The sequence below is a fragment of the Equus caballus genome, chromosome 27 (assembly GCF_041296265.1).
Source record: "Equus caballus isolate H_3958 breed thoroughbred chromosome 27, TB-T2T, whole genome shotgun sequence".
Taxonomy (NCBI): domain Eukaryota; kingdom Metazoa; phylum Chordata; class Mammalia; order Perissodactyla; family Equidae; genus Equus; species Equus caballus.
Window position 1 is genome coordinate 42,530,913 of NC_091710.1, and position 21,707 is coordinate 42,552,619.

Consider the following 21,707-nt stretch of genomic DNA (forward strand, 5'->3'; position numbering starts at 1 on the left):
TAATAAGTAATAACATCAGTGAGAACAGGCCATGTTAACTACAGGGAGCCCTGCTCCTAGCCCACCTGAGTCCAGATCCAAACAGAGAGAAGGCTACTCATTTCAGTATTACTTTTCACGCACAAGTTAGAAGTGCTATAATTAATCGTTCTCACAGTCACTCAAGAGTAAGACGTACATTTAAGATCCTATCAGCAAACCAAAGAAAGCAGGAATTTGTTGGGAGCGCAGAAATGGCCTCACTGAACTCTTCTTCCAAAGGCCGTCATCTCAGAGGCACAAACTTTGTCAACATAACAGTCCAAAGGCCTAACAAGCCTAAATATCAGCAATCTTCACACTGTAAACATCTTCTCTAGTTACAGCCCACACGTTATATTATTAAGTTTTAAAAATCAATTTTCAGGATATTGTGATGAAACGGAGCCCTTCACATAGGACTCACAAAAAGAAACAAAAAATTAAACTTTTCTAAAAATTGCAAACTCACTGACATTCCTCACAATATAAAACACTATATTTAAATTTTCTAAGTACCCATAATACTAGAAATAAGGTCAGGATAGTGCTGGCTCAGTAAAATTCATTTCACTGTTTAAGTTATTTACCAAATTAAGCAAGTCTGTAAAGTGGTTTTCTATTAGAAGGTTATTTTAAAAATCTACTCTATAAGAACACTATAATTATTCTGCCTCAAGATGTCTACATTTCAAGCCAACTGCCAGCAAGAGGAAGAATATGCTAGAGTTTTGTCTTGACTTAGACCTTACTCAATAAGAAAAATAACGTGGAAAAAAAAAGGAGGTGAAGGTTGTTCATAGCAATTACCTGGCATTTGCAGCTTTCAGGTCACAGAAATGAGTGAGTAAAGTTCTTACAACATCATTGCAGACTACTTTAACCACATCCACGTGGCTCAGTCTGTGGCGCAGCTGTCTGGCAATTTCCCAAAAGTCTTCCAAGAGGAGATGGTAAAGCCGTCCCTCATCTCTGCTGAGGCTTCCATACCAGGACAGAACATAATCTCTGTAACTGTAGTCAAACACTACCAGGAAGAAACAAAGCAATGAGTAAAATTTAGATCAAAGGAGTCAGCACCAACACAACATTTCTACTGGAAACTGGCCACCTGCTATTTCACATTTTCACTGCTTAAACTAGACAGAGAGTAGAAAACAAGAGAAGACATAATCTTTCCCAAAATCTTTTAAAATGAATGATTCTCTCAATAATATGCAAAACATATAAAGAACCCATCCAAAAAAAAATAACAAATGACCCAATACAAAAATGGGCAGAGGAAAAGAGACATTTTTTCCAAAGAAGACATACAGACGGCCAACAGGCACATGAAAAGATGCTCAACGTCACTAATTATGAGGGAAATACAAATCAAAACCACAATGAGGTATCACCTCCACCATTAGAATGGCTATTATCAAAATGACAAGAAATAAGTGTTGCAGTGGAGAAAAGGGAACCCTCACACACTGCTGGTGGGAATGTAAATTTGGTGCAGCCATTATAGAAAACAGTATGGAGAATCCTCAAAAGATTAAAAACAGAACTACCATATGATCCAGCTATTCCACTTCTGGGTATTTATCCAAAAAATACAAAAACACTAATTCAAAAAGATCCATGCACCTCCATGTTCACTGCAGCATTATTTACAATAGCCAAGATATGAAAACACCCTAGTGCCCATCAACAGATGAATGGATAAAGAAGACGGGCTATACATAGATAGAACAGAATAATACTCAGCCATTACAAAGATGACATCTTGCCATTTGCGACAATGTTGATGGACCTTGAGGGTATTATGCTAAGTGAAATAAGTCAGATGGAGAAAGACAAATACCATATGATTTCAGTCATATGTGGAATATAAAAAATAAAACAAACAAACAGAACAAAAACAAACTCACAGAAGTAGACAACACACTGGTGGTTACCAGAGGGGATGGAGATAAGGGGAGAGAAAAATGGGTAAAGGGGGTCAACTGTATGCTGATGGATGGAAACTAGACTTTTGGTGGTGAGCACACTGTAGTATATACAGATGTCAAATTATAATGCTGTACACCTGAAACCTATATAAATGTTATAAACCAATGCTACCTCAATAAAATTAAATTAAATATTCTCATCGAACTAGAATGTTTGGGGTGTGGTAGCTGCATGTCTTGGTGCCAAATAAAAAAATGGAGCATCTCACACACTGACCACACACTTATGGAGCATGCCAGTTATCAATTTATTGCCTCTCAGCACCAAATGCATCCTTTTTCGCTCCACCTTATGATACTAGAGCTGGACCTTGTAAACATTTCTTCTTTGCCAACTGGCATAATGTTAAGTTTTGACAGTAGATGATGCTAGAGGGACACTGCAGGAGGAAGGGGCTTCTCTTCCTGGTTCCTGAGTGCTCTGGTTCCTGTGTGCTCTGGTTCCTGTGTGCAATGTGCAGTGGACAGTAACACGCAGGGCACTGGATGGCACTCACCCCCAGCAAGTTCCAACAGCACCTGGAGAGCAGCTTCCCAGACAAATCTGTGGGTGGCTTCCCCCAGTCTGTGGACTCTCCCCAAAGTTCTCCACCGCCAAGTGGGCCAAGGTTGTGCCCTCTCCAACAAGGCCTGGATCTCAGGTCTAGGGTGAAGAAGAACACTTCCTCCAAATTTATCTCTTCCTAAAGTGCTTTGCCTCAGCCCTAGATGTAGCAGTTGCTCCCATTACCTGCTCCTCCTACATTCTTTAGAGTTCTCTTCATCTCTTAGTAGTTAATCCCATGTTAATAATTCTTTAAACTTTCTCTGTTCAATCACCGTGTGGTTTCTGTCTCCTAATGAGACCCCGACTATTGGAGGAAGAATCCCCTATTTCAGCTGTGACTCCAGGCTCAGCATCCCTGGCTGACCACCCTCCTCGGAAGATTTCTAGTCTCTATTTTCTTAATTCTGGATTAATTCTATGCTTGGAACTAGAAAACCTCAGCTCTAGACCAGTGCTGTGCAACAGAAATATGAGAGCCACATACATAATTTTAAGTTTCTAGTAGCCATATTAAAAAGGAAAAAGAAACAGATGGCATTAATTGTAATATATTTCATCTGATCTATCCAAAATACTGATTTCAATACATAACCAATATCAAAAATTATGAAGTATTTTGCCTTTTATTCATGCTAAGTCTTCACAATCCGGTGTGTATTTTACCCTTTCAGCACATCTCAGTGTGGACTAGCCACATTTCTGGTGCTCAAGAATCACAAGAGTATCGTGGTTACCGTGTTGCACAGGGCAGCTCAAAGCCACAGAGAGAGAGTGAAGCCAACGTGATCTTTGCAAAACATTAGGTCTTTTGAAAGATAAAAGTGTTCCTGGGCTTAAGTGCTGATTGCCACAAGGGAGAAGAACGTTTAGCCACACATTCCCTCTCCATCTGGTCCAGCTCAAGGATACCTAGGCTTTTGTTTTTCTCTTAATCACTGCTTATTTCTCAAAGCTTTTTCTTTCCCTTTCCAAACACCACTTGATTTGGCTTAATTTGGATGTGACGATACCTTATTTCAAAGCAATAATTTACCCTCCTGTTCTGCTTGGTTTGTCTGCAGTGTTTTATCTCCAGGAATCCCGAGGAACAAAATGTAACTTGAGATACTAATTCACTTCATACCAGGCATACAAACGACTAACCCATACTCTCAAATAATTTTCCAGCCTAGGATTTAGTGGTCCTTTTAGTCATCTTGGCCACTGCACATCAAGGGGGAGAGGGGTCATGTTTCTTAGAAAATTGGAGAACAAATGGAACCCCCAGCTCAGGATTCGTATTCACCTCTATGTGAAGGTACCACACACGTGCAAAAGTCCACAGGTCAAAGGGAGCACCACTCTTGTCGTAATATCTGTGATGGCTTTTGTCTCAGAACATCAACCAAGAAAGTATATCCAATGCTTTTCCACAAAATACCATCTTAAATCTCGTAGCTCAAAAACATACACAGGGCATCAATAATTTGGTTCACAGACACAAATACAAAGGTTTGGATAAATCCTCAAAGTGATTCCATTGGCCTCAGTCATGGGGATAAGATACTTAAGATAACTGAGCCTTATAGCTGAGAACGATTACTTGCCAAAGACTGAGAGGCAGGCATTGAAAAGAAACAAATGGGGGCTGGCGCCGCAGCCAAGTGGTTAAGTTCGCACACTCTGATTGGGCGGCCCAGGGTTTCGCCGGTTTGGATCCTGGCACAGACATGGCACTGTTCATCAGGCCATGCTGAGGCAGCGTCCCACATGCCACAACTAGAAGGACCCACAACTAAAATATACGACTATGTACTGGGCGGATCTGGGGAGAAAAAAGAAAAAAGGAAGATTGGCCACAGTGGTTGGCTCAGGTGCCAATCTTAAAAAAACAAAAAGAAAAGAAAAGAATGATACCACCTCAACCTTTCACAATTCATTACATAAATATTTATAGAAGGCTTCTACAGTATGTAAGGTGGAATCAATCTCCACACCTCTAATGAGTGAACATGAGAAAAAAGGCAAAACCAACAAATCAATCATCTCCTAAAACCTTCAGCTATTTTCTGCTCACTTCCAGATATTAATTTGAACAAATGTTTTCCAGACTTTGCAAAAAGTAGCCACATTTCATCCCTAATTGGACTATGCCATCAAGAAGAAAGCAGAAATGGTTTCTGACCCAGATGTAAGAAATTATGGCAAAAATAGGAATGGGCCAATCCTATAACCTCAATTACTGGCAACAAGTAGACCATGGTTCCTACACCGTAATTGAGTTTCGTCCCCTCAAGAAGTTGAGGCTCCAATAAGTGGAGTACCTTGCTCAAAGTCAAACAGGTGGCAAAGTCAAGCCTCCTACCTGCCAGTCAAACATTCGTCCTGCACAAAGGAGGAACAAACCACGGCACGTAGTAAAAGAAATATGAGAAACCTGAAATAGCTTCCTTATCCACTGGATATCCAGCTTGTTTGAAACATATTTATATGGAAAAACGTGCAAAAGGCTGTCTTTTAAAAATTTCCCCAAAAGGCTCAAATGGGATCAATGGGTAGAACCCACAAGGAAGTTGTTTTTTCCGCTCAGCACAGGAGGAAATTAATAGGAACATTAAAGCTATTCAAGGGGTTGCTGCATTAGATGGTGAACGTGCCACGTTCCATCATAAGAAACTTTTAAATGAGTTAGATATCGAATAGACAAGGATGACATACTAAAAATCGCTTCCTGAGATGGTAGGCATGATTACATGACCTCCAAAGGCCCTTGTCTGTAAGGCCTTTATATCCTTACATCCTTCTGGACATCCCAATGCCAAACGACAAGAGTATGATGAGGGCCACCTGGCCAACAAAACACCGCTAATTTGTTCATTTGCAGTTCTTTCTTACTCTTTTATTAAACTAAAAGTTTTCACGTTACAGAATTTTTAACCAATAGGAAATCCACGGCCCCAAACACCTGGAAAATAGAAGCATTTTTTCTTTTGTTAAAAATTTCGAATTATAGTGGGAAATTAAGAGGCATTATAAGAGACTTAATATCTTAAAATAAAATCTTTTCAGAATGCTAAAGAATTAATGTGAAGGGCATATTCATCTACATAATGTCCCATTACATTTGCTAACCACATTGTGTATGCTAATTAATACAGCTCTAAAATACTCCTCTGGTAATACATTTTGGTTAGAAATTGGTAAAAATAGATACTGGCAAAAATCTGTACTCAGTAACAGAAATATGTGTTAGCCACAGATATATCTTCTATCAACAGCTCACCAGCACCCCTGGTCAAGCTAAGTATCATAAAAATTTAACAAATGTAAAAAGTACAAAATAAAGCCATGATTTATAAATACATAACACTCATTTACAGCAATACACATACGAACAAAATATTTTAAAATATAACCATATGGGTCAATTCAAGGAGACAGAGAAATTCACATTCATAAAATTATTTTAAGGTCTTTATGAAGAAATAAGCATAAATAATGTAATGGAACCACAATGAGATATGAAGGAGCAAGGAGCACTCATCCTACCTGCCAAGCAAAGAGCCTTTCATCTAAAGGCATAACAACAGCCAACAAAAACTCAGGGGCTATTATCACTCAAATACATCTATCTTCTCAGACTGTTCTCAAAGAGCTAAGTAGGTAAAAGGGAATCACTGAAGATTACAGAGAATGGAATAACGTGATTGGAACTTTAGTTTTAGTTAGATTAATCTGAAAAGAGGATTTAGGATAACGAAGTAGAGGAAAAACTAGAATGGAGGAGACCAGTTAAAAGGCTACCACGTCAGTCTAGACAATGTGATGTTAGGTAATCTGTAAGTTTTCAGAACGAGGAATGACTCAAACTAAATAAACGGTATAAGAAAGAGAGCCATTTTTCCCCTCTGCCTGTTCCCCAGAGCAATTGAGAGATATACTCTTCCCTGCTCAATAGGCAGAGCCCCATGGGCCATAAATGTCCACAACCTGAGTCTCTTGGGACAAAGAAATAGTCCTCATTCAACCAGGAACTGGCCTAATGGTAACAACAAGGACAATAATTCCATTGTTCGTATAGATGGCCCTTTACAGTTTGCAAAGTTTTTAAAATGCAATTAATAATTACTTTCTGTGTGGAAGGAAAGTCAGTTTCTGGGAAGATGTGGGGTTATTAGTTTATGATTGATCTATTCATTCATTCAACAAAAAAACATACACATAGTTCACACCACTGGGTAAAGAGTCATGAACTAGATGAGCTGGGCCTAAAGAGGTGGGAGAAGTCATGGTCTTTCAAGGACAAGCTCTGCTTCCTCTATGTCAGCATCTAATTCTTGAACAGTCTAACATCCTCTGGAATGGGCCACAGAGGGGCCAGTAAAAGAGATTACCACATCAGGTTCACCTTATCGACGACATGTTCCCAAGAAACGAAAAGTTCTGTTATACTTGGACAATGACCTCGTAATATCTTCTATTGCCATGACTGTTCTCAAGTTATGGCCTTTCGCATAACCTGGACAATTTATTTACAGGCACATTTACCACTGAAATTCAGAAAAGTATTAAGAGCCAATCAAAACTAACAGAAATGTACATATAACATTAATTGCATTTGTGAAGACCACAAAAAGTAGTGAAAGTAACGGTATTTCCAAGACATTCAGATAGTATCTTACAAGACAAAGTGCTGAGGTCAGTACCCACAATGCTCCAAAAACGATGAAATTTTACAAAGAATTGTATTTTCAATTCAAGAATTTAAATTGAAAGTTCTGAGCAAACAGCATGTACTCAGTAATTACTGAACTAAATTCTCTCGTCCACTTTAGTGAGGTAATTCAGGGTAGCCTAATGAAAATTAGGCTAGAGGCCTGAGATTTACTAGTAAGTCAAAAAGATTTTTAAAAGTCTCTTTCTTTATCTCCTGTCAGCTTTCCAGGAAATGTAACTTTAGGAGAAATTTTTGAAGGTATCTGATATAGAAGGGTGGCTGTTCTGACTTCTCAGACAGACATATAGCTCATTCATACTATATCTAAACTGCTAAAATATATTTTTTTAAATTTGAAATTGGCTAACAAAACACAATAATAATATACCTTAATCATCTTCCCCGGGTAATGCCATTCGCCCTCCAGCATTTGTAGCTTTAATAACTCTTATTGCTCCACAGAAAGCCTAACTGTATTATTTTGCCCTACATTTGTGAATATTACCTCTTTCTTTCTTGTCATTCACTCTCTAAAGACTCAGGACAAATCCTAATTTACATTGAGCTACAACACAAGCACACTTTAGTAACAACAAAAAAATTCACACGTGAACATTTGCACATGCATAGACATACACATATGCCTTGTATTTTACTCAACTCTTTGAATAAATCTGTCTCTAAATTACATATTCTAAGAGGAGGAAAATAGATATATAAAGATAAAATGGTACAGTGATGTTACCTAGTTTAACTTCAGGGGGAAATGTTTAAATAATTGGTTCATAAGCATTTCATATCAACTGAGTTCACATTATTGTAGCCTTAACAAGTGTCCCTGTTAATAAATTTTGCAAGCATACCAAGAGACTCTCAATTTTTATTTATTTATTTATTTTGTGAGGAAAATGGGCCCTGAGCTAACATCTGTTGCTAATCTTCCTCTTTTTGCTTCAGGACGATTGTTGCTGAGCTAACATCTATGCCAATCTTCCTCTTTTTTTATGTGGGATGCTGCCACAGCGTGGCTTGATGAGCGGTGCTAGGTCCATGCCGGGATTCAAACCTGCGAATCCCAGGCCACCAAAGCAGAGCATGTGAACTTAACCACTATGCCACTGGGCCAGCCCAAGACCCCCAATTTTATCAATACAAGTCTACTACAGCTAGCGAATAATGTTCAGAATTTCAATTAAATATACTGGTGCCAGGGTTAAGAAATGTAAATTAAAATACTCCAGAGATGCAAATTTTAATCACTATGGATTTTCTAAATGCTTATGAAACCTCTTAGCCTTCTCAACATGCATTTCTAGATTACAATTCTTCATTAAATGTCCAAATTTTTTAGAAGGCGACTTTGGTTTTAGTTTGTTGGGGTTTTTTTAACTACTGTCAAATGCATAATTTCACTCCCAATAAGCAACTTTATAGCAATCTATAGCTCTCCTTTTGTAGATGATATAATGCTCAACTTCCTTGGTAATCACTTTGCTTAAAATAAAGAACGGGAAATTGTAAACATTAAGAATATGGTTAAAAAAAAAAAGTACCAAAGTATAATTAACTAAAGCTCTCACACAAAGGCTTTAGATAATATTTTCCTTTTAAAATAAATCACTGCACAGAAATCAGCCTGAGGAAAATATGGGGTTTTTCTTTTTTGTCAACTAGGCCTCAGGCCTTCTCCTTTTTTTTTTAAATAAATATTTCTGAAACAAATAAGTCCATGCTAGATAAATACGTTATATCTAAGTGCAGAGAAACGTCTAAATCTTGAAAATTAACAAGACATCTACATACATAGCAGCATTATTCACAATATCCAAAAGGCGGAAGCAACCCAAGTGTCCACTGATAGATGAACGGATAAACAAAATGCGGTATACACAGAAAACAGAATATTAATCAGCCTTAAAAAGAAAGGAAATTCTGACACATGCTACAACATGGATGAACCTTGAGGACATTATGCTAAGTAAATAAGCTAAACACAAATGGACAAATACTCTATGATTCCACTTCCATGAGGTGTCTAGAGTTAAATTCACAGACAAAGTAGAACAGTGGTTACCACGGACTGGAGGAAGTGGGGAGTGGAGACAATTGTTTAACAGGTATAGACAATCAGTGCTGCAAAAGGAAAAGAATTCTAGAAACTCAGCACAACAGTGAAAATGTACTTACCGCTACTGCACTGTACATTTAAAATGACTAACGTGGTAAGTTTTACATTATGTGTATTTTACCACAATTTAAAATAATAATAAAAACAGTAAGGAAAGAGTTCCAATTCCAGGGATGGTAGTATAGCTTAAATCAGACTAACCTTCCTACAGAAAACAATCAGGAACTCTGGAACAAATATTCAAGAATTATTTAAAGGCACCGGAGACCAACCAAAGTTGGTAGCAAGTGAAGGGGGATCTATCCTTGAAAGAAGGGACTTGCACTGGGTATGATTCATGTTTATACAACTCTCCCCTGAAGGCACTCAGTGGTCTCAGAGGTACAAGGCAGTTTGAACTCAGACTGAACATCTGTTTGGTTTTTGAACTTAAGATATCAGAAAACAGGAACTGCCAAAGCAGCTGGAAATAAAGACAGGAAATACCGAAAAAGGACGGAGCCACAAAACCTGAGTACAAACTCTCAAATGCATTGCTGACTACAATTGCATGGTAAGACTACAAAAAGACCAGTGGAAAGCAGCAGCTGGAAGGCTGAAAGAGCTCAGCAGATACCTCAACTGCTGTCAATCACAGGGAGGCAGAGTTTGGAGCTAGAATCTTCCCAAGTTAGAGGTGTGACCATGGCTTTCCATTGAAACTGTGGAAGGATCATGAACTAGATGAGTTAAGCCTATGTCCCAGGACTGAGGGATTCACCTTAGACTAGGAACAAAATCCAAACAGACCCATCCTAAAAAAATGCATTAAACCAAATAGCCTCAAGATGACAGTCAGAAATTAAACTGTGTACCAGAACAAAAGCCTACACTCATGAGAGGAAGATAATAGAATCTAGAATGTCTAGAAAGTATCATCCACTTGTTCCGTATACAATCAAAAATAACTAGACCTGAGAAGAACCCCAAAAAAGTAACATATAGGTAAGAGAAAAAACAATCAATACAAACCAAGACCTAGATGGCCCAGATGTTGGGATTAGCTTACAGGGACTTTAAAGCAGCTACTATAAATATGTTCAAGGAATTAAAGATAAAGGTGGTCATAACAAGTGACAGGGAAATCTCAGCAAGGAATCAAAAACTGCAAAAAAGAACCAAATAGAAATTCTAGTCATGAAAAGTACAATATTTGAAATAAAAAATTCACTAGATGCACTTAAGTACAGATTGGAAATGACAGAAAAAAGGGCTGGTGAACTTGAAGACAGATGAATAAAAATTATCCCATCTAAAGAACAGAGAGAAAAAAAGGTGGGTAAATTAGACTTCAAAACTAAAAACTTCAGCTCTAAGACATTAAGAAAATAAGAGGCAATTTACAAACTGGGAGAAAATATTCACTATATCTATTTCTAACAAAGGATGTGAATCCAGAGTATATTTTCAAAAATACTCCTACAAATAAACTACAGGTTAAAGACTTGAGGGGCTGGCCCGGTGGTGTAGTGGTTAAGTTTGTACACTCCGCTTCAGCGGCCTGGGGTTTGCAGGTTCAGATCCTGGGTGCAGACCTACACTCCGCTCAACAAGCCATGCTGTGGGAGCAACACACATACACAAAAAATAGAGGAAGACTGGCACAGATATTAGCTCAAGGCCAGTCTTCCTCACAAAAAAGAAATAGAAAGAAAGAAAAGACCTGAACAGACACATCACAAATGAGAATCTGGAAATGGTCAATAATCATATGGAAACATGCTCAACACTATTAGTCATCAGGGATATGCAATTTAAGGCCACAGTAACATTCCATTTTACACCCATCCAAATGGTTACAATAGAAAGACAGACAACAGCAAATGCTGGTGATAATGTAAAACAAATGGAACTCTCATACATTGTTGGCAGGAGTCTACAAAGACACAATCACTTTGGAATACTATTTGGCAATTTCTCAGAAAGTTAAACACGTAACTAACCTATGACCCAGCTATTCTACTCCTAGGAATTAGTTGAAGAGAAACGAAAACATAGGTCCACAAAAACATCTGTTTATAGCAACTTTATTCACTGTGCTTCAAAAAATCAGAAGCAAGCCCAATGTCCCAAAGGAGAAAGGAAAAATATAGTGTGACATAACCATGTTAGTATAATGGAATACTACTCCGTAATAACAAAGAATGAATTAATACACACAACATGGATAAATCCCAAAAACATTATGCTGAGCAAAAGAAGCCAAGCATAAAAGACTATAAACTGTATGACTCAATTTCCATGAAGTTTAAGAACAGGGAAAACTAATCTACAGTGATAGAAATTAGGATGAATGGAGGGTGGGGACACGGGGCAAACCTTCTGTGAGGATGGAAATGTTCTTTATTTTGACTGGCTTGATGATTACATGGTTAACATCGAAAGCCACTGAATTGTACACTTAAGATCTGTGCATTTCAAAGTATGTAAATTTTACCTCAATAACAGCAGTTAAGAATTACTTTTTAAACCATGATTTTGAGATTATGAATAACAAGTTAAATTTTAAATCCACTAAGTTTTATCAAAGTGATTGGACTTTAACTACTAATATAATAGAAATATTTTAAAAGTTTAGAGTCCCGAAAGTTCTAAAATCCTGCGAATCCACACGATTTCCAATTGTCACTGTGCTTACACAGTCTTCATCCTCAAATTTTAATATGGTGGTTTCTGGAACTAGGACAAGTAAAACACACTTGTTTATGTAAGTAATACTCAGTTCTCTCTTAACTTCATATCTAACACCACGTACTTGCAACCTGAAAAAACTTGGACTTCTTTTTCTGTATGTATAACTGAAACTGCCAGTGTTTTTAGAAATCTTATTTTAAAAACATCTTTTTAAACTTTAAGTTGATCATCAAAATATATTCTTTTTGAAAGTTTAATATCTGTCATTACGCTTATTCCCATTTCTAGACATACAATACTGCACCCTCCACAGGCCCCCTTCAGCCTTCCTCAGCACAAGTTTCACCTAATTGTCCTTCGCTCTTTTGTAAGGTTGACCCATATCCCTTAATTTGGTTCGCTGGTTTGTCCATGAGTGACTCCAAGTGTATTTACCCGCAACACACCTTCTCTAGTTACATCTAAAAGTAAAAAATACTTCTCGATACCTATTTTAGGTAACAGAGAACAAATCCTTGCTTCAAATGGTGGAACTACCTCCACATGGCTGGCTAGGTTCACGCGACCCGGAAATTCCTACTTAATAAATGTTTAAATTCCGGCCACTCAACAAAAACATAGATGTATTTAGTTAGTCATCAAATAAAAATTCACGAAGAAAAATTCCTAATGCTACACACAGACAAGAAGGAGAGATAAGTTTGCCAGAGATTACTATTTCCCCTTTAGAATATAATGAACTGCATTACGTGGTAATTACTCACTCTCATTTAATCCTTACCTTCTTTCAGAGCTTTGTCCATATTATGAGAAATGACTACCCTTCTAGACTGCACTGTCTCACGTGAGTTTTCATACACAGGACTCTAAAATGAAAGAAAAAGAAAAAGAAAAGGATACAGATTACTGAATGAATAAATCACATATAAAAATAAAACCGAAGGCATGAAACACCCTCTGAACAAGCAATAAGATATTGCTTTACAGATTATAAAGTTCTTCTGGAAGAGTAAATAAATATTTAAGATTAGTTAAGAAATTTTTGAAAAAAAAAAAAAGGATTAAAGAAAAATTTCTTTTCCTTCTAGATATCAAAACAGTATGAAGCCTGTGTAGGAATAAACAAATCAACAGAATGTAGAAAGTACAAAAACAGATGCATCTATATATGAGAATTCAGAACACAATAAAAAAGAATTTGAAATCAATGGAGAAAACAGACTATTCAATAAACAGTGGTGGGACAATTTGATATTCATGTGGGAAAAAAGGTTAATCTTACCTCACACTTTACATATAAATAAATAACTCCAAATAAATTAAAAAGCTAAATATTTCTAAACTAAAAAAGCATTCAAAGGAAATAAGGGAGAAGCTGTATACAATCTTGGGATGCGAAGGGGCTCCCTAAAGTAAGACACAAAATCCAAAAGTTATAAAGGGAAAAAAACCTGACAATGTGACTGTACAAAAGAGAAAATTCCTGTTTGACAAAAGATATTATAAAATATAAATGACAGACTAGGAGACAATATCTGCAACATAAATAACAAAGGACTATTATTTTACATAGAGCTAAGAGAAACAACTCAAAAGAAAACCAAGCAAAGAAACTGAAAGGGCAATCACAAAAGATAAACCAAGAAAAAAAGGTGCAACTTCCTTTTTAATTAGAGAAATGCAAATCAGAGCAATGAGATACCATCAGACTGCCACAGCAGGGGGAAAGACGGAGAATATCTAACGTTGGCAAGGATATGTGCAATAGTCATCTTCATAAATTGTTGGGGGAAATGTCTATTTCTACAAGCTTTTAAGGAAGCAACTGAGCCACAGATATCAAAATTTTAAATGCACTATCTTTTCATTCAGCAATCCCACTCCTAAGAATATGCCCACAGAAATACTTGCACATACGCAAAAAAGTATATACATCAGGAATTTCACTGCTATATTGATCACAAGGGCAGAAAACTGGGAAACAACCCACGTGTATATCAATAGTCAAAGAGTTAGACAAATCCTGGTACCCGCACACTTTAGAATATAATGCAGCCATTAAAAAGAAGGAATTAGGGATATATCTTCACAGAAAGTTTTCCACAGTAAGAAAATGTTTGGGGACACATACACCACTCTATTAAATGTGGTTTTCGCTAGGCAAGGGCATAGGATTTCAACTTCTTACTCCAAACATGTCCGTGTAATAGTTTTAAAAAAGAAGTTAATTGTAAAAAGATACTGCTTGGCAAAAAAAAAAAAATAGGAGAGATAATGTACAGAATTAAAATCCCACTATCTGGCTAGTAAGACTACACTAAAGACAAAATTTTTTTAAAGGATCACATACCAAAATGATCAAATGCATGTATAATGTAACTGGGCCTACTTAATGGTTTTGGCAGATAAAAAGAAACTAGTATTAACAAAACATAGAGGGGCCAGCCTGGTGGTGTAGTGGTTAGATGCGTGCACGTGCCACCTCCACCACCAGGGTTCACAGGTTCAGATCCCAGGTGCAGATCTACACACCACTCATCAAGCCATGCAGTGGCCGCATCCCACATACAAAATAGAGGAAGACTGGCACAGATGTCAACTCAGCAACAATCTTTCTCAACCAAAAAAGAGGAAGATTGGCCACAGGTGTTAGCTCAGTGACAATCTTCCTCACTTAAAAAAAAAAAAAGCACAGTTCTTTTTTGTGCGTGGGAAATATTACAAGTGCCTGACTAGCATTACCACGTCCAACAAACAACAAACAAGCATGAGGAAGTCACTTTGTTCTCGGGCAGGCCACCCCAACAGAGCTGCCATCAACCCCATTGCCCTGGGCCACCCAACTGGGAGTGGAGAACTTCCAGTCCATGACTTAGTTTCACGCTATCCATGGGTCAAGTCCAAGAGTGTCATCTGTGTTCACGCTGTTTTTAGAAAGAAACAAAAAGCCACAGTTTTAAGATTCCTCGAAATAAAAGCCTTAAGATATATATGTACGTGTTGCACTCATGAAAGCAAAGAATTCCTCTATGCTGCAAATTAACATAACATTCAACACCTTCTCAGGGAATAATTTTTTAAAAACCTTAAATAATCATAATCCTATAGACAAAAGCCATTTAATGCATAAAAGAAATACATTTTCAATCCTTTAAAGTTATTTTCTAGTCTCTGAGTAGGTTGCTATAAAATTAAATGGTCAGTATATTTTATGGTAAATAAATTTTTAATTTACTTTGTGAAAGACAAAAAATGAGGGAACAAGAGGAATTTTAAAATTCTGGTGAATTTTAGAACCTTAGGCAGATGTTTAAACAACTTATGGATTTTTTTGAAAATTTATTAATTGAGTTAATACTTTTAGACTGCTATATTGATAAATAATTTTAATCTCAACTTCTAAAGCCTTTGGCAAATAGTCTGGTATAGTTTCCCAAATACAGGTACGGTAGTTTTTGTACACAATACTAATCGGATGATAAAACCAAAGCCAAACAGCACTTATTTGAGAAGTTCCTCAATGTGGGTTCTTAAAATGGAACCTGTTTGTAACGGCTGGGAGAGAAGCAGGTACAAATGTGACTGACAGGCAGCACGTGCATATTTAAATGTATTCTGCGTTTATGTGTCCATCTTCACAACTTCCTTCAAAATTTGTTTTTTTCATTCTTTTTTACTTTTTTGTCTCCCTAATTATGGCCCTACTACTTCTGGCCGTGTCTGCATACTTCTCTCTGTTTCATGCTTACACGTAATACATATATATAGACATGTCTGTCACTACTGACTGTATCTGAATAAGGCCTTTAGTCTCTTTAATTTAAGAAGCTTATGAGAATAACATTTTCTATTTTGGCTCTTTAAGTAAAAGCTCTGTTATTTTTCAATCTGATTTTCCAGTCTGCCTCTGGATTTCCCCCGCCCCACCGCCCAAGTGTCACTGGCCCTTATTAGAAAGAAAAAAGTTCTTCATCCCTATCCGATCCCCACAGCCCAATGGATAGTCTGTAAGAAAGGAGAACAGGAAGATTTAAAGAAAAAAAAAGAAAGAAAATATCATGGGCCAAAAATAACTGGGTAACTATGCACAGAAGTTTCTTTTTCAAGGATTTAATATGTACAGAACCAGAATTTCCTCATGTCTAAATTACTACAGGAGTATAAGTTAATCACCACATACTCTCTTTCGGAACACAGACATGGAAATCATTATCCCAAAGTGCAGAAAGAAAGGAACGAGGAGAGGAAGGGAGGGAGGAATGAACGGAGGGGGAGGGGAGGGCAAACGGGAGGGGAGAAGCAGGGAAGTGAAAAGGGAAGAGGAGAAAGCTAGTTAGCTAAAATTGTCTTCATCTTCCTTCTATTTATAGGTTTGTGGAAAAAAAGAAACTCCGCATGGCACATACTTCCCCAAAGACTTATTCTTGAAGGCAAATTCTAACTTCCCCCATCTGTACTGGCACAGGCCTCATTCCCCAGGTAAAGCCTACCTCTTCTTGATAATCACTTTCCTAAAATGCCAGTTCTAGGAAAGATAGAATAAAAATGTGTGTACTTTTCCCTCTGTCTTTCAATATCCTAATCCAGAAATTAGGACTTCGAATGTAGTTTGACCACTCACCTCCTATTTTAAATGTTCAGTATCCACACCACACTATTAACTCCTTAAACCTTCCTAGTACCCCATCCTCTAAAAATACACCTTGTTTTTTATTTAATTAAAATAAATTAAGCTTGTCTTCATTGTAAGATTTAAACCTAGCTTAAAACCAACTTGTGGAGATTATTTTTCATCACTCAGTGAGCTCGTTCTCTGGCGAGAGAAAAACAGAGGTCTCAACACATAATTACGCATTCTAAAAATGTTTTCCAAAGACAGGGCAAAGCATGAAAGCTTTTCTCTAATATATATAACTAGACCCTCAGCATCAAGAAGTAGATGCCATATCAATGGATGGTTTCCCAAAGACATCTCAGCTTTCTGTTTACTCCTGAATATCAGCTTCCGGTCTACAGCCCTAACACACTCAAATCACCTTTGTGTGGGAGCTAAAGACGCCCTCTCCCCGGGGTACTCTGACACCATTAGCAACTGAACAACCAGGAGCTATCTGGAATCCAGCCAAGGCACACACCTCATTGTCTGTCGTCTATAAGGACGACACTGTTTACGGTGTCGCTTGCTGTGGGAGCACAGATGTGGCTAGAACAGCCAGGCCATGACTCGTCGTTCGTTTCATGCCTATTACCTAGACTACTCAAATAAGCAAGTGCCTCTCTCCTTCATCATACACATTTTTTTAAAAAATGTAATGTACTTTGGGTTATTTTAAAAAGAAAAGGTTGTACAGAGTGAAAGGATTGATGGGTGTGCTTTCCTGTAAAGCTACTGAAATAGTTATTTATCTTAGGAAAACAAACACAAACCCCCAAATGTCATCACTGACCACACGGAGCTGTCACATGGCTGAGTCTGTCAAAGTACTCTCAGCATCAGACAACCCACTGGGATCCCATGACTAATACTCTCATTCTTAAACTATCTTATTCTCAAAACCATGGCTCCTTTCAAATCAACCATATTCTCCCTCAGCCTCAAAAAATAACTTATTCAAAACCAAAGAAATAAAGGAACCACGCACATTCCTCCTCAGGAAGAGAGGAAGGGACTAAGAAACTTGAAAGGTTGTCTCATTTGACTAAGACCCTGACCAAAGATTGTGACATGAGCAGTAAAAGTCATACCCATGGGGCAGGTCCTGTGGTCTAGTGGTTAAGTTCAGCATGCTCCACTTCAGCGGCCCGGTTCAGTTTCTGGGCACCGATCTACACCACTCATCAGTGGCCATGCTATGGCCACATACAAATTAGAGGAAGACTGGCACATTGGTACAGATGTTAGCTCAGGGCGAATCTTCCTCAAGCAAAAAGAAGAAGACTGGCAACAGATGTTAGCTCAGGGTAAATCTTCCTCAGCAAAAAAAAAAAAAAAAAAATGCCCAACAAGGAAGCTGAGTAACCATACTATAGAGCTGTGACGGTGGCAGAGCAGGAGGGAAAGAGCATGGGCTCCCAAGCCAACGGGACTTTTTACTAATGGTAGATCCTTGACCCAGTCACTCCCGTCTCTGGCTAAAGTAGGTTTATAATACCTCAAAAGTTAAATAAAATAACTAATATCAGGGGTCCAATAAAGAAAAACAGACAACGGGAAGCTGGTAAGGAATATAAATGAGTTAAGGGGGTTACTACTGCTATCCTGCTGGCTGTTCCAATTCTTTTCAACGAAAAATGGAAATCAAGAATTTTAGAAGATGTCCCCAAGTAACTGAATTTTATTCCAAGCACTGTGGGCTTACACCATTTGGGCCAAACCGTGAGCCACACTCAAACCATGGGTGGCTAGTCTGTAACTGCTGGCTCACAGAAAGCACTGAGCCGAATGCCTGACACACAGTAGCAAAGTATAGCTATTATCGCTAATAAAACTCAAATGCTACCAACTTTCAACCAGTTGCATCTAATCCATTGGTTGGTTGGTTGGCTGGCTGGTTGGTTGGATGGCTGATTAGTTGGTTTTCTAAAGGAAAGGATATGGAAAGGTGGATATGAAAGCAAGAGAGGAGGATTGAAAAGTTAAGCAACCAGAGTAGGATACAACATAATAGAACATCTTGTTCTTGAAATATTTTTGCCTTTGAGGCTATACTTTACAGAGAGGAAGGGGTACCCTTCCTGGACATGTTCCACTGTGCATGTGCCGTTACACTTCTACTGCTGCTGAAGTATTTAAGTATTCAAACAAAACCTGGCTTGATCAGAACCCAGTTTCCTGGATTGTGCTTTATAATGTTTAATCATGAACTAAAAAAAGGTCTTGTTTTCATTACCGATAAAAGAAAATTGTCAGACACACATACAGAGAGTTTACCATTTAGGGAGATTGTACTGATAGAAAATAGTGGTATTTGTGTCTTTTCCCCCCCTCTTAAGTATAATTTCTATTTTAGATATAAGAAAGAGAACTTATTCTTTGAAATACAAAGAATATTCTACATATTGTTGCTTTTTAGATTCCAAACATGCTTAATTTCTTTTTATTTTTTATTTATTTATTTTTGGAAGCTGAGGAAGATTTGCTCTGAGCTAACATCTGTGCCAATCTTCCTGTATTTTTTAGTATATGGGCCACCAGCACAGCATGGTCACTGACAGATGAGTGGTGTAGGTTCATGCCTCGGAACCAAACCCAGGCTGCGGAAGGAGAGCATGCTAACCTTAACCACTAAGCCACTGGGGCTGGAGGGTTAATTTCTTTTTAAAATGCTACTTCCAATTATATAAAGAGCAGAGAGACAGTCTATACTATAGATGTAAAGAATTTGGGGCTGGCCCCGTGGCCGAGTGGTTAAGTTCGCGCGCTCCGCTGCAGGCGGCCCAGTGTTTCATTGGTTTGAATCCTGGGCGCGGACATGGCACTGCTCATCAGACCACGCTAAAGCAGCGTCCCACATACCACAACTAGAAGAACCCACAACGAAGAATACACAACTATGTACCGGGGGGCTTTGGGGAGAAAAAAGAAAAAATAAAATCTTAAAAAAAAAAAAAAACAATTAAATCAACCTACAGGACCATCATCCAGAGATAATCACTACTGACATGGTGGTGTATTTCCTCCTAGTCGGTGACTCCAACACTTGGCATATAACTTTGGGCAATTTACTTTTCTGTACCTCAATTTCCTCATCTGTAAAATAAAGATAACAATAGTACCTACCTCGTAGACTTGATAGGAGCATTAATTGAGTTAATACATATGAAGTACTTAGAACAATGCCTAGCAACACATTAATCGTTATAAATTATTATTGGTACTTTTTCATTGTCATACTTTTTTTTTTTTTAAAGATTTTATTTTTTGCTTTTTCTCCCCAAAGCCCCCAGGTACATAGTTGTATGTTCTTCGTTGTGGGTCCTTCTAGTTGTGGTATGTGGGACGCTGCCTCAGCGTGGTTTGATGAGCAGTGCTATGCCTGCGCCCAGAATTTGAACCAACGAAACACTGGGCCGCCTGCAGTGGAGCACGCAAACTTAACCACTCGGCCACGGGGCCAGCCCCCCATTGTCATACTTTTTAAAAGGAATCAGGGTCATAGTAGTCACACAGTTCTGCAACTGGCTTTCTGCACTCAATATTACATCATGAGAATCTCTTATATAATAAAAAATTTGGAATATATCATTTTGAATGACTTATACCATAATTTATTCTCTTATTACCGTACATTTACTTTGTCTCTACCTTTATTTCCTATTTTAAATAAAAAATATTTTCATTTCTATGATATTGGTCTAAGTGTAGTACCACCAAAAATGTTGTGAAAAATACTAAAAATGTCTATGAAATATAGTTGGATTTGGACTCCGATTTCACTCAAAAGACTGCATGCCTCAAGAATTTTGTTGTGCTTCAAGGAGAGTCTTCTACCAGCTGAGAAGAAACTGAAGGAACAGAGCATTGTGCAGGGTGCAGGGGGTAGGGGATGCTCTGAAGCACAACCATGCAAAGGTGAACTGGAAAAATCCCTTTCTGGCCTCTTCGACCAACTGTAAACTAAGTACCTTGAAAGTCCAATGCTGCAGGGTATTTCCAGACAGGAAAATGAGTAACAGACACAAGAGGCAGGGGCAGGTCAGGGCCTTCTTGACCCTGAGGAATACTTAGGCAGTAAAGTAAAGCCAACTTGACCTCCAGAAGGAAAAGCCCTATCAGGATTTTACATGAAATGAACCTGGCAAGAGATGAGCAGTTGATTAGATCATGCATAGCTTCTGCAGCATATCATACCACCTATCAAAGTACTGTTGTGCTCAGGCTAAAGGCCAACCCTGCCTGCATGTATCAAATGTACGAATCAAGATTCTGCTCATATTTCTTTTTTTCTTTTTGAGGAAGATTAGCCCTGAGCTAACATCTACTGCCAATCCTCCTCTTTTTGCTGAGGAAGACTGGCCCTGAGCTAACATCTGTGCCCATCTTCCTCTACTTTATATGTGGGATCCCTACCACAGCATGGCTTGCCAAGCAGTGCCATGTCCACACCCAGGATCAGAACTGGTGAACTCCGGGCCGCCAAAGTGGAACATGCGAACTTAACCACTGCGCCACTGGGCCGGCCCCTAAGGTTCTGTTTATATTTCTATAATGAAAGGCAATCATCAATTAAGACAGATCCTGAGCCTAGATCCTATGAAGGGGTACAAAACCAGTTAGATCTTTTCTCTGAACAAATATGAAATTCAAATATGCTTTCTGCTGGGGCATAATCCCCCCATTATTACTATGGCAAAAGCATATGCTATCACATTATAGTGGAAAGAGCAGTCGATTAAGACCCCCAAAAAAGTGGGCTGTACTTGATTCCCACTTTCCTGCTGCATTATAATAAACATGTCCACCTCTGAGATTTGGTCCAATTTAAATAATGTCTGCCCTATTTATATTAAAGGATTATTATGCATTTCAAGAAGGATAATGCATATAAAAGTGCTTTAAAAATTATAAAGCAATTACAAATATAGGTTGTCGTAATGGTTCTAAAAGTCATAGTCTAAATTTTTTTACACTGTTAATTTCCTTCCCAAAGA

The 21,707-nt window shown here is 38.0% G+C and overlaps 1 protein-coding gene across 4 annotated transcripts in view; it reads right to left on the bottom strand.

The window, feature by feature from the left end:
* The window catches only part of SNX25 (sorting nexin 25), a 165,387-nt gene that overhangs the window by 127,814 nt on the left and 15,866 nt on the right, over window positions 1-21,707 (bottom strand). For all 4 annotated transcript variants that reach the window (XM_023630939.2, XM_023630937.2, XM_070253161.1 and 1 more), the window contains exons 2-3: window positions 12,838-12,922; window positions 829-1,045 (exon numbers count right to left, since the gene is read on the bottom strand). In XM_023630939.2, the coding sequence (XP_023486707.1) occupies window positions 829-1,045; window positions 12,838-12,922 (302 nt within the window). The remainder of the gene's footprint in view (window positions 1-828; window positions 1,046-12,837; window positions 12,923-21,707) is intronic.